Below are 12,105 nucleotides of genomic sequence, written 5' to 3' on the forward strand. Positions count from 1 at the left end.
GAGTTTTTTAATCCTTGGCGAGGCATAATAACTTTGGGGGAAAGGACAGCTTGTCTTTCTACTTCCCAGAGATAGCCACGTTCCCATATCTGTCAGTGAAATGCTCCCGTATCTGTCAGTGAAACCTGTTATCTAAGTTAAGACCACCTTCAAGAGACCTGACCTGTGGATCATGGGCAGTCACCCAGTCCTAAGAGAAGCAAATACAAATACCACGTATTTGGCTGGCTGGGTGGAACTAAAGATGGAGCCAGTGACACCTCAAATGGCGACTGAAAACATGTTTCATCGTAACACATTAATGGAGTTTTGTTTTTTTTTTCTTTCAAACTCGAAATAAACCCACAAATGACTTGGTTGAAGTCCTGGGTCTGACTGTATGAATCTGAACAAATCATCAAACATTTCTGGGCTTCATCTGTAAAATGAGGGGGCTGAGCTAGAAGATTTTTTTTTTTTTTTTTGAGACGGAGTCTCGCTCTGTCGCCCAGGCTGGAGTGCAGTGGCACAATCTTGGCTCACTGCAAGCTCCGCCTCCCGGGTTCACGCCATTCTCCTGCCTCAGCCTCCCGAGTAGCTGGGATTACAGGCGCCCGCCACCACGCCCGGCTAATTTTTTGTATTTTTTTTGTAGAGATGAGGTTTCACCGTGTTAACCAGGATGGTCTCGATCTCCTGACCTCGTGATCTGCCCGCCTTGGCCTCCCAAAGTGCTGGGATTACAGGCGCGAGCCACCGCGCCCAGCCTGAGTTAGAAGATTTCTAAGGTCCCTTTGGCACTAACATTCTAGAGTTCTTTGGGTGGGGGTGGGTCTCCTCCAACATTTCAGCAAATCGCACCTATAGTTAACCTGCCTGTTGATGTGGCATGGACTAAAACAAGAGAGGCTGTTTCCAGCACACACAGCTCACCTTTTCCACCGCCGTGTGTTCGTCGTGTGTGACGTTTGTTTTTCTTGGTTCAGTTTTAGACCTGCTCAGCCTTCTGGATACTTTTTCTCTGAGTAGGGTGGCATATCCAATGTGTTCATAGATGGGGTTAGTTGTCATTTTTGAAATGTACTCGGCAGCTTTTGTTTCTATGTACAGTGTTATCAAGCCATCTGTCACCAGATCGTGAATCGACTCAAACCTCTTCTCACCCACAAAGTGTTTCCCGTCGTGGAAGAGCCTGTAGTTTAAGGTCTGGTTTCCAAACCTGCCCATGAGAGAATGACGGATTACAACCACGTTAGAAATAAGCACAGTGTGGAACGATAACAATAGCAGCTAACGTTTTTTGAATACTTAGTGTGTCCCAGGCACAGGGCTAAGCACTTGATGTGATTTTTTTTCCCCTAATGATCATAGAGACCCTTTGAGACAGTATAACAGTTATGCCTGTTTTACTGCAAAGGCAACTGATGCTTGAAGAGATGGCGGTTCCTGCCTGAGTTTACATGACTGGAACGAGGCAGAGGTGGGGCTTAACCCCAGGCCATCACATGGAGTCGTCTGATCCTAGAAATCACTAAGGTCATTGTCAGTATCCTTCTCATTTGTAAAAGTAGAGGGTAATGCCGGATTTACAACTATGTTACTTATAAAATTACTTAACGGGAACCAGCTCTCCTCTATACCTGGCAATTACCTCTGCAATGGATGCCCTGCTCCTGGTCCTGATGCCCCCTTGTTAACGCATCTTTACCACCTCTAGCAGAGCACCCCATGCCTTCCACCCTAGTTGGTGCAGCAGAAGGGAAGCAATAAGGTGTGCTAAACTCCCTGCTGGAGCCGTTGCCAGTGTCCCCACAATCTAGTCTAGAGGTTCCCTCCTCTCTGGGCCCTGGCCTTCCATCTACAGCCCCTGCGTGACTCCCCACTAGAACTGCCAGCTTCTGCTACTGAAGTGCTGGGAAGGTAGGAAAGTATTTTGCACACCTACAGTGCATGATATAATAGCTTTTTAAGCTTGTCCTCATAATTACATTATTTAAGATATGTTGTAGACATGTTGCAACTTGGAAAGTGTCATTGCACAGCCATAATAGGGAGCTGGTGCATGGAATACACCACTGTGGGCCTGGGAAGGGCTTCGATGGACACCATTCCCTCTATGGAGAGAGAGCTTTCCAATTCTGAAGAGTTCACAAACGAACTTTTGGAAGACAATTCAGTTCTGAAATTGGATACCTTCCCCAAAATGCATAGGGCTGCGGCAAGGATCAAATGACAGAAAATATTTGATCAAGGTTTGAAAAGTGCCATAAATATGCTGTCTGCCTTATGTTGTGATGTTTAATACTTGTGATTTTGCGGTAAAGGCTCAGTAGAGCCTGTTCTACTGGCTCATTGGCCTGAAGGGTCATGACTGCCCTCACGACAGGTTCCTGGGGTCAACAAGGTGAACGCTGAGAGAACCCCATGAGCAAATGCAGGTCTCGTGAGGTCTGCACATGCAACGCCAGGTGAAGGACCCCTTCCTTCAACATGGGCTGCTGGGAGCTGAGGCAAAGACGCTGCAGCCTCGGCCAGCTAGATGGTGCAGGCAGAGGTGGCTGTAGAAACACTAACTTTCCAGATGGTTCTCCAGTTTACTGTGTGTCCATAATCAGAGTCCCAGTGTCCACACCTACTGACGGCATCTGTGGCTGAGGAAATGTATACAAACTCGGATTTACTGCTGGAGCTTCAGAAACAAGCGAAGATACCAAGTAAGGAGTAGGGAGGGGTAATTGTTTACGGTAGTGGGTTTCTGTGTGGGATGATGAGACAGTTTTGGAAATGAATACGGAGATGTTTGTACAACATTAAGAAGGTACTTAATGCCACTGAATTTTACTTAAAAATAGTAAAAGGAGGCCAGGTGCAGTGGCTCATGACTGTAATCCCAGAACTTTGGGAGGCTGAGACAGGTGGATGGCTTGAGCCCAGGAGTTCAAGACCAGCCTGGGCAAATGGTGAGACCCCATTCTCTACAAAAAAAAAAAAAAAATTAGCCAGTCATGGTGGTGTGTGCCTGTGGTCCCAGCTACTCAGGAGGCTAAGATGGGAGGCACTTGAGCCTGGGAGGCAGAGGCTGCAGTGAGCCATGATTGTGCCACTGCACTCCAGCCTGGGTGAGAGAATGGGACCCCCCTCTTATTACATAAACATGGGAAAAATGATGAATTTTGTGTTATGTATACTCTACTACAATTCTTAAAAATGGGCAAAAATCAGTGAAGCCACTTGTACAGCAATGAAAACAAGGAATGAAATGCGCCTCACCTGAGAGCCAGCGTGTAGCATCCTGGTTGCCGCTGGCTTTCTCTAAGGATGTAGGCACCCTCCACGCCTCCAAGAAGCTCATCCGCCTGCTCCCGGGAGATGATCCCGTGAAACCTGAAGGTACAAGACCATCAATGCTCTGAACAGACCACATACAGAATAAGGACCACAAAGAACTAGCCTTAAAAGGATGGTGGGGGCACCCAGAATCGACAGCCCCCCAACTGAGTGAAGAGGGGGGTGACTGCTGCACATCTTAAGTGACTTGGAACCACCCCTCACATGCTCCAAACACAAGTATTCAAGCAGGCAAACAAAAGGAAGGATGCCCAGTCCACCTGGCTTTCTGCTATTGTCTTTGCTCTCAAGTTGAAAATGAAAGTTGAAACAAAAAGCCAGGTTACTCAACCACCCCCCCTTTTTTTTTTTAACCATGGGAAATAACAGAAGAGCAATTACCAATTTAGCTCTCAGCTCAGAGAACTACGTGTTACCCTAATTGCAAGTGGACATTTATTGATTAGCAACCTGCTTGCTTCAGGTGCAGGGTGGTGTTAATTTTAGAGGCTCATTTTCTGGAAAGAGGTAGCTATAATCAACATTCTTCCAGTTCTTTACATTTGGAGAGCAATACCTTATGGATATTTTAGAAAATGTACCCGTTTTTCTTTTTTAAAGATAAATTTATCTTCTCTACCATTTTAAAACCCATACACATGCATGTGGAAAATGTGGCATATCCGGGAGGGCTGTGTGCTGGCCCATGATCACTCTGACGTGGAGGCAGTTGTCTAAGGCCCAGAGAGTGGACAGTGACTCCACAGAGGCAGAGGGAGAGGTAGGAGTTGGATCCACGTTCCCTGTTGCCTTTAAGTAAATACAGCTGCTCCTCCCACAGGACTGGAGATTTGATCAATCAGTATTTCCTGGCAAGTGGGGCAAGCTGGGTTGGGGAGTGAGGCAGTCCCAAGGGACTCCAAGCTTCTGGGAGAGGAGTAACACCTCTTTCTAGGATTACCCAACCTTGGAGAACTTTGGATAATAAATCAGAGAATAAATTTTCTGGACAGAGAAAAACTCCTTTACTTTCTTGAAAGGAAGAGGGGGAAAGGGAAGTCAGCTAGACAAGTTTTGTTTTGTTTTGTATTTTCCTCAGGAATGCAACGATTAAGTTAGAGTACAAATGCAGAAGGATAACATTTTTAAAAGTGCCTATCACAATATTTATTTCCTAATTCCCTCTACCCTTAAAAAGTAGACCTTCCAAGCTGAAGCTTCTGTCCAAGGAAAGTGAGGTCAGAAGCAGCCTGTGGCTTTGTGTTTCAAAATCGCTTCTTAAAGGTGTATGGCAGTGATGGCCTGGGAGAAAAAGGCTTTTTCTGGCTTCCCAAATTTTGATTTTAAATCTCAGGAGCTGATGCCTGGAGGTCTTGGAGCAACGCTCTTCTGAGTGAGGATGAACGTGCTGTGAATCCCCGGTTCTGGTGGGAGGGACTGAGGCAGAGCCCAGTCTCAGGGGGTCTAACTGGCCCTGCATAGCAGGTATGGATTGGAACTGGGAGGCCAGTTTATTGGGGCCTGGAGCAGAGGTGGGGGTTTGATAGTGAGGCCACTGGACCTTGCGGAGGAGCCTCCTGTGTGGCCTGAGCCAGGTTGGAGAGGATGGGACAGATGGCCTGGGCGAAGAGCCCTGGGGCAGCCTTGCGGATGGGTTGGCGGGTGGGTTGGCAGTGAGTGTCGGGGTGAGTGTCGGGGGACGGACGTGCAGCAGGAGAGTGGGAGGGGCAGACAGCATTGCCAATATTCCCACACATAAGTAGAAAGGACAAAAGCTGGGATGTCAAAGACACAACTCGTGGGTCAGAGTAACAACAACAGGACAGGGTACGCAGAGGGACCTGCCCCAGGTCACTCCAGGAGAAGGGACAGGAAAAGGGGTAGTCTCTAAACAAGGCAGTTAACCCAAAAGCAGCTAGATTTTTTTTTTTTTTTTTGGAGACAGAATCTCACTCTGTAGCCTAAGCTGGAGTGCAGTGGCACGATCTCAGCTCGCTCACTGCAACCTCCGCCTCCCAGGCTCAAGCAATGCTTGTGCCTCAGCCTCTCGAGTAGCTGGGACTACAGGCACATGCCACCATGCCCGGCAAATTTTTTGTATTTCAGTAGAGATGGGGTGGTCTCACCATGTTGCCCGGGGTGCTCTTGAGCTCCTGAACTCAGGCGATCAACCCGCCTCGGTCTCCCAAAGTGCTGGGATTACAGGTGTGAGCCACTGTGCCCAGCCAAAAGCAGCTAAGTCTTATGTTTCTTTTTTAATTCTTGATTTTGAGTATGCATACTTTTTCTATTTTTATTTTTAATTGATACATAACTATTGTACATATTTATGGGGAACATGTGATATTTTGATACATAAGTACAATGTATAATGATCAAATTAGGGTAATCAGGATGCCTGTCACCTCAAGCATTTATTGTTTCTTTATGTTAGGAACATTCGAAAGCCTCTCTTAGCTATTTTGGAATATACGATAAATTGTTTTAACTATAGTCACCTTACTGTGCTATTGAACACTATAACTTAAGTTTTAATTCACTTGAATTGGCAAGTTTAAGTGATTGACAGCATCAAACGGTGTCAATAACTAAATTAAATTCAATCATTCAACAGAAGAATATGACAATTTTGTGCACCTGAAGACCCAGTCTGTGGCTTGTCATCCCCTTTATGCATGGGTTTTAAAAGTCCAAATATCTCCAACCTATAATATCTAATATATTAGTATGATTGCAACTTGGTAAGAAAAAAGCAAGCATGCACAAAGACCAGAAAGAGATGAAGGGAAAAGCTTAGCAATGATTCTCTTTCATGGTGGAACTATGGGTATTTTCCATCTTCTATTTTCGTTTATTTTCTAATTTTTCCAAGTTAATTGGTATTAATTTATTAAATTTTTTTTGTACAAGGTCTCACTCTGTTGCCCAGGCTGGAGTGCAATGGTTCAACTGACCTCCTGGGCTCTAGTGATCCTCCCACCTCCCACCTGTGGTCCTGAGTAGCTGGGACCATAGGCATGTGCCACCATGCCTAGGTAATATTTGTATTTCTTGTAGAGATGAGGACTTCCCATGTTGCCCAGGCTGGTCTTAATCTCCAGAGCACAAGTGATCTGCCTTCCCTGGCCTCCCAAAGTGCTGGGACTACAGGCGTGAGCCACTGTGCCCAGCCATAATTTATTTTTAAAAACAAAAGTAATACCTGTGCACAGCAGAAAATTCCAATTTCAAAAGTTGAAGGTATAAAAGAACTAAAAATGCAAAAGTCCTCTCTCCCTAAAGGTATCCATTGTCAATAGTTTCTTGTGGTTCCTTCTAGGAATAAATGTGTATGTGCATTTCCTGAATGCAGCATGTATTACTTTTTAAGTGGAAGAAAAAGACACCCTTCATTTTTTAAAAAAATAAAGGAAAACACAGAATCTGAAGGTTTTAGGCTAATTACCATCTAATAAAAGATGTTCCTTTTGGTAGTTAAGAAAATACTTCCTTAGTCTCAAGACTCTCATATGTTTTACATGAATTGGGGGTAAGAAGATGAGAATTAAATAATTGTTTGACAAAACTTATCTGCAAAAAGAAAATGCATAAGAAACAGCTCCTTTTAGAATTGGTAGGTTTTCATTTTCCTCTATTTTTTTAATTAATTGTGCTGTCTTCAAGAAAAAAACAAATAAGCATACTGAGGAAAAAAAGCCATACTACAACATAGATTAGACAGTAGGGACATGGGGTAGAGAGGAGCGGAGGCCAGTGCCCCCAGGCAGGCACTCCAGGGGTGCTGGTCAAATTCCCAGGGCGCTGCAAGGAAGGTTCTGAAATGCAGCTGTGGCAATTAGGAAGGTGCACTGGGCTGGGACCACTAAGAGGGTCATTAATCATGAAGATGCGGCTCTGACGGGCAAGGGAATAAGACGAAGGTTTGAGATTGGCTGTGAGAGCTTGGAAGGTAGACTCGAAAGAGACGTTGCGTCACAACGCCTCCAGGTTGGACTTGGGAAGAAAAGTGATTGATGCATCTCCTCTCCCCTGGCCTGTTCTGCCTGCCCTCTGTGATGTGCTATACACACCGTAGGCTTAGACTGCGAATTATGTTTATGGTCATGCGTATTTGCTGGGCAGTAGGTTTTGGAAAAAGTGAAACAAAACAAGAGTTGAAATTAAGAGAAAAATGGAAAGGGGAGTATAAAGGCAATTTGGCTAATACACCCAAGCCAAGAGAAATCATCATTTGGGTTTTATGAGACTGCAGGGAAGTGGGATGCCTATCCTGACCACTGCACCGAGGTACACAAAAGTCAGGAACTCACATACAATGTACCATCTTGGACACACCAAACGTTTCTATTGTGTTGAGGTAGAAAGTGAAATGAAACACTAACAGAGAGCCTCCATTATGAAAAATGCTGCCTTCCGTTTCAAGTACTTGCCAGGCACTCAGTAGCTCTTTTGTGGAGGGAAAAGTAGCACAAGACTCTCTACCTCCCACATTAATGGAAACCAAGCACTTGACTGCTATAAAAAAATATTAATTCAAAGGAGTCTGATTGCATTTATTCTTATCATTAAACTCTTGCAAAATAAACATATGATGATGACCACATATTAGAAGATTTGTAATATTTAAATGACACATGAAATGACTACTTATTAAATTATTAAAACAAGGAATAGTATAATACATACTCTCTTCCATAATATTTTGGTCTGTTTTCCACCTATATTAAAAAAGAAAAAAAATTAATAATGCATTTGAATTCAAATCAGCTAGATAAAAATGCTATTCAAATAAACAGAACTAGGGTCCTGGTAGTAATTTTATTACAGATTGTATCCTCCAAATCAGAGATCCACGAAGCTATGGAGTTATAATCAGCACATTCCAGGATCAGGTAGGAATGACCTAGAATCAATCATTAGGCTCATTTCCCTCCCAAACCCAATCATCCAATAAGAGAATTTTCAACAAAAACAAAGCGATGCTTATTTTAATATTAACGAATTTGTAAGGATATTATAAGGCTTCATCCTGAAGGATAAAACTACTCTGTCATGAATAAAACATAAGCATTTATTTCACTCTGTGCCTAATTGTTTTTATTATGTATTTATAATTAAAACAAGGAGTCTACCTGGATTAAAAAATAAAGCAGACTTAACTTGATCACGTTCCAAATAAAATCAATATTCTAACATTCCTATTTTTTCAACATGTGGCTAATGAGGTGAAATTCATTTGACACCAGAGGTGCAGGCTACAGGGGACAAGATTTATGACTTGACTAAAACACAAACATTCCAGCAAGGATCTTTCAATCACAATCACAGCTTTAGCCTTAAGGTGATCACATCCGATTTTTCTCACATACATGAACATCTGCTTTCATAAGAGCTTTGTGTTTGCATGTTTATGATGTTGGAGTTGGTGAGAAAGTGACATGATTTCTCATGCTCGGCCTTTGTTCTTCTCCCCTAACTCCAGGGACACTCAAAACATTGTAGAGCCATATTAAGTTATGGGTTTTTATGAATGGTTATATGTATGATAGCAAGTTGATGTTTATTCACTGTTGTAGGATATGAGCTTGGCAGCTGTTTTACTCACAGTCATTTCTTCCTAGAGTCAAATGGACAGTTTTCACAGCAGGGCTCAGGGACAGGCACAGTAGCAGGATTTCATGATATGGGGCAGTTTCCTGGCCTAGCTCCATCCTCCAAAGGATGCAGATCTGAATAGGTAACAGTACACTAGGAGCTAGGGGAAAAGGCTCAGAAAGGCGGAGGTGGGGCTTTGGGGGACCACACTCACAATGCTGCCTAGGACAAGCCTCACTGGTACAAAACGTATCATCTAGACACTTCTAAATATGTGTTCACTCTTCTGTGCATTTTACACCTGAGAATTACTCAACCAAGCAGGACATCCATAACTTCATCTTCAAGGTTCAAAGCCTGCTCGGTGTCATTTGTGAAGGAAGATTTAAATAATATCATTAACAGAAGCAGAAAGTGTGTAAAAAGGCACCTGGTTATCTGATATCCTTTCTATAAATGATGTGTGCCATTATTCTACAGGCTGGTAAGCTTTTTAATGAGAATTGAATATGTTGTCATTTATATCATTCTTTTGGCTTTCAAAGTTCTTTTTTTAGTTTTATAATATTATAGATATGTGACTGTAAAACCAACATGCCAGAGAAGAAATTTAGAACTAGAAAAGCCAAGGAAAGTTGATGATATATAATGGCAAAATCTCCATTCTTTGAGAGGCGATATTCCAAAATTTGAAGTGATTCTCTATATATGAGGACAATTTTTAAATTTCCATCTTTTTGGCTGAACTGTAGCAGAAGTTTGCAAAATCTGGGTGTAGCTCTCAACCCTATTCCCTTCCTGTATCTTCTTATTACCCTAAAAGAGAAAGAGTTACTAATCTAACTTCCCAGATGAGCCACATGGTAATACTACTAACTCTTGGCATGCAGGTAAACAGTTAATAAATGCTGAATTTAATTGATTCTTAACAAGACAACAAATTGCTTTCAGTTCATCAACCAATTATAAAAATACACAGCACCCTTATGTTCTGGGCTCTATGCTCAGGCCAGCCATGTGCATGAAGTAACGACCTTGCAGGTGCAGAGAGGAAAGCTATGAGGCGCTCCGGGGTGTTCTGCACTTGCAGCAGAGGGAAACGCTTAAGGAGAAAAATAACATAGACCCCCAAAGAGGGAAGCTGATATTTAGAGTGCCTTGAAAGATGCCAGATAAGATTCTGCCCAGAAGAGAGTTTGATCCAATTGAGGGACAAATCTTCTGAAAATGAAAACCACTAGAAAATAAAAGAAGAGCCCTGAATTGTGTGGGACAGGCATGGAAGAGGGCCATGGAATAGGTCCCAAATATTGCATGAGATATATACCAATACGTGATTCCTTGTATACCTGAAATTTAAATTTAACTAGGCATCCTGGTCCCTCCTTCCGTCTCTCCCTTCCTCTCTTCTCCCCTCCCTTCCTCCCTTCTCCCCTCCCTTCCCCCCTTCTCCCCTCCCTTCCCCACTCTTCCCTTCCCCTCCCCTCCCTTCTTCCCCCTCCCCTCCCCTCTTCCCCCTCCCCTCCCCTCCCTTCCTCTTCCTTTCCCTTCCTCCCTCTCTCCCTCTCTCCTTCTCTCCCTCTCTTCCCCACTCTCTCTTTCTTTCTTTCCTAAATCTGGCAACCCTATGTAAGGGGTAGGAAAGACAGAAGTAAGGGAGAGTAAAGATAGAGGATGTGGTTGGCCATCTGATCACTGCTTCTACTGGTTGGGGGCCATTTTGATAGCACTCCAATCTCTCCTTCCTTTTTTGTCCCTGAAGCTCTTAAAGAAAATACATGTGTCCTTGTTAATGTCAAAGACAGAGAGACAGGCTGGGATCAAAAAAACAAAATCCTCTTCTTTTTATAAACTTTTTACTCACAGGAGTCTAAACACAGTCTCTATTTCTATACTTCACTAAGCTTTAAACCAGTCAAGAGCTTAATGTTTAAGTTAAATGATGCTATACAAATCATACAATGTCCATATTTCTTCAAGGTGGATAATACTGGATCCTCAGATCCAGACAGAATAGGTGGCGGGGGGTTAGGGCTCCCAGGGACAAAGGTCTGCCAAGAGACTACAAACCTCTGTGCTGTTCCCCCAAGCAGTGCCTTAGAGAAGACTGACTCACTCCCTGGGCAAGGCTCCGTGTTGGCCATCAGTGGAAACCAGGACCAAGCTGTGAAACTGAATTTAAGAAACTGTAACTCTCAATTTCTGTTTCCAATTGTATGAGATTCTCTTCAGTAGGTGTGAAGGCAACAGGATAGGTGATAAATAAAAAGTAAGGCAACTCAGAAGTTCTTCTTGCATTCTCATTGAAAACTATGTTTGTTAAAATCAGGCAACTTAATCAAACAATTTAGGCAGTCACATGGATTCAGAAAGGAATGGAAAATGCAATATATCATGACAAGAATGAAGGTTAGTTCTGGAGCTTGCCTGCCACTGTGACTATCCTAGGACAGCAGCTGCAGCTGGTCAATCACCTGGTGAACCTGGCCTTTGTGAATATGACTGACAGCTGTCGGATCTGCCATGTCTGCTCTTGGGATTTAGTGCTCTGACTCCAAGAAGTGAAAGCAGCTCATTCTTTTTAAGAGAAAGAAAATATGTAATCGTGTTAGATGGATTACTAGTTCTTCTAATACTGGGTCCTTAGGTGATCCAGCTGGCTCAAAAAGGAACACCTCTCTTTACAGAGGGAGAGAACCAAGTAGGAGGTCATTGAGTGAGAAAACACATGAAATGGGTCCTTCCCAAGGCATAGAGTGTTTCACTGTATATGGTGTGACCATGCAGAATGGTGGCTGATTCTTTTTTTTTTTTTTTTTGAGACACAGTCTCACTCTGTTGCCCAGGCTGGAGTGCAGTGGCACGGTCTCAGCTCACTACAACCTCCACCTCCTAGATTCAAATGATTCTCCTGTCTCAGCCTTCTGAGTAGCTGGGATTACAGGCGCACACCACCGCACCTGGCTAATTTTTGTATTTTAGTAGAGACAGGATTTCACTGTGTTGCCCAGGCTGGTCTCGAACTCCTGAGCTCAGGCAATCTGCCCACCTCAGCCTCCCAAAGTGCTAGGATTACAGGCATGAGCCACCACGCCTGGCCGGCTGATTCTTTTTAAAAATAAAACTGAACATTTTATTCTAAATAAGCATCATCTACAAGAGAATAGTCCCCCAAAGTAGGCACAATACATGCCACTTATATCC

At 43.5% G+C, this 12,105-nt stretch overlaps 1 protein-coding gene across 5 annotated transcripts in view; it reads right to left on the reverse strand.

Moving 5' to 3' along the window:
* The window catches only part of CHN2 (chimerin 2), a 321,473-nt gene that overhangs the window by 116,703 nt on the left and 192,665 nt on the right, over positions 1-12,105 (reverse strand). For all 5 annotated transcript variants that reach the window (XM_032758423.2, XM_032758428.2, XM_032758432.2 and 2 more), the window contains 3 exons: positions 7,993-8,024; positions 3,250-3,363; positions 913-1,198 (listed from right to left, as the gene is read on the reverse strand). In XM_032758423.2, coding sequence (XP_032614314.1) covers positions 913-1,198; positions 3,250-3,363; positions 7,993-8,024 — 432 coding nt within the window. The remainder of the gene's footprint in view (positions 1-912; positions 1,199-3,249; positions 3,364-7,992; positions 8,025-12,105) is intronic.

Source organism: Hylobates moloch, unplaced genomic scaffold, assembly GCF_009828535.3.
Source record: "Hylobates moloch isolate HMO894 unplaced genomic scaffold, HMol_V3 SCAFFOLD_1, whole genome shotgun sequence".
Taxonomy (NCBI): domain Eukaryota; kingdom Metazoa; phylum Chordata; class Mammalia; order Primates; family Hylobatidae; genus Hylobates; species Hylobates moloch.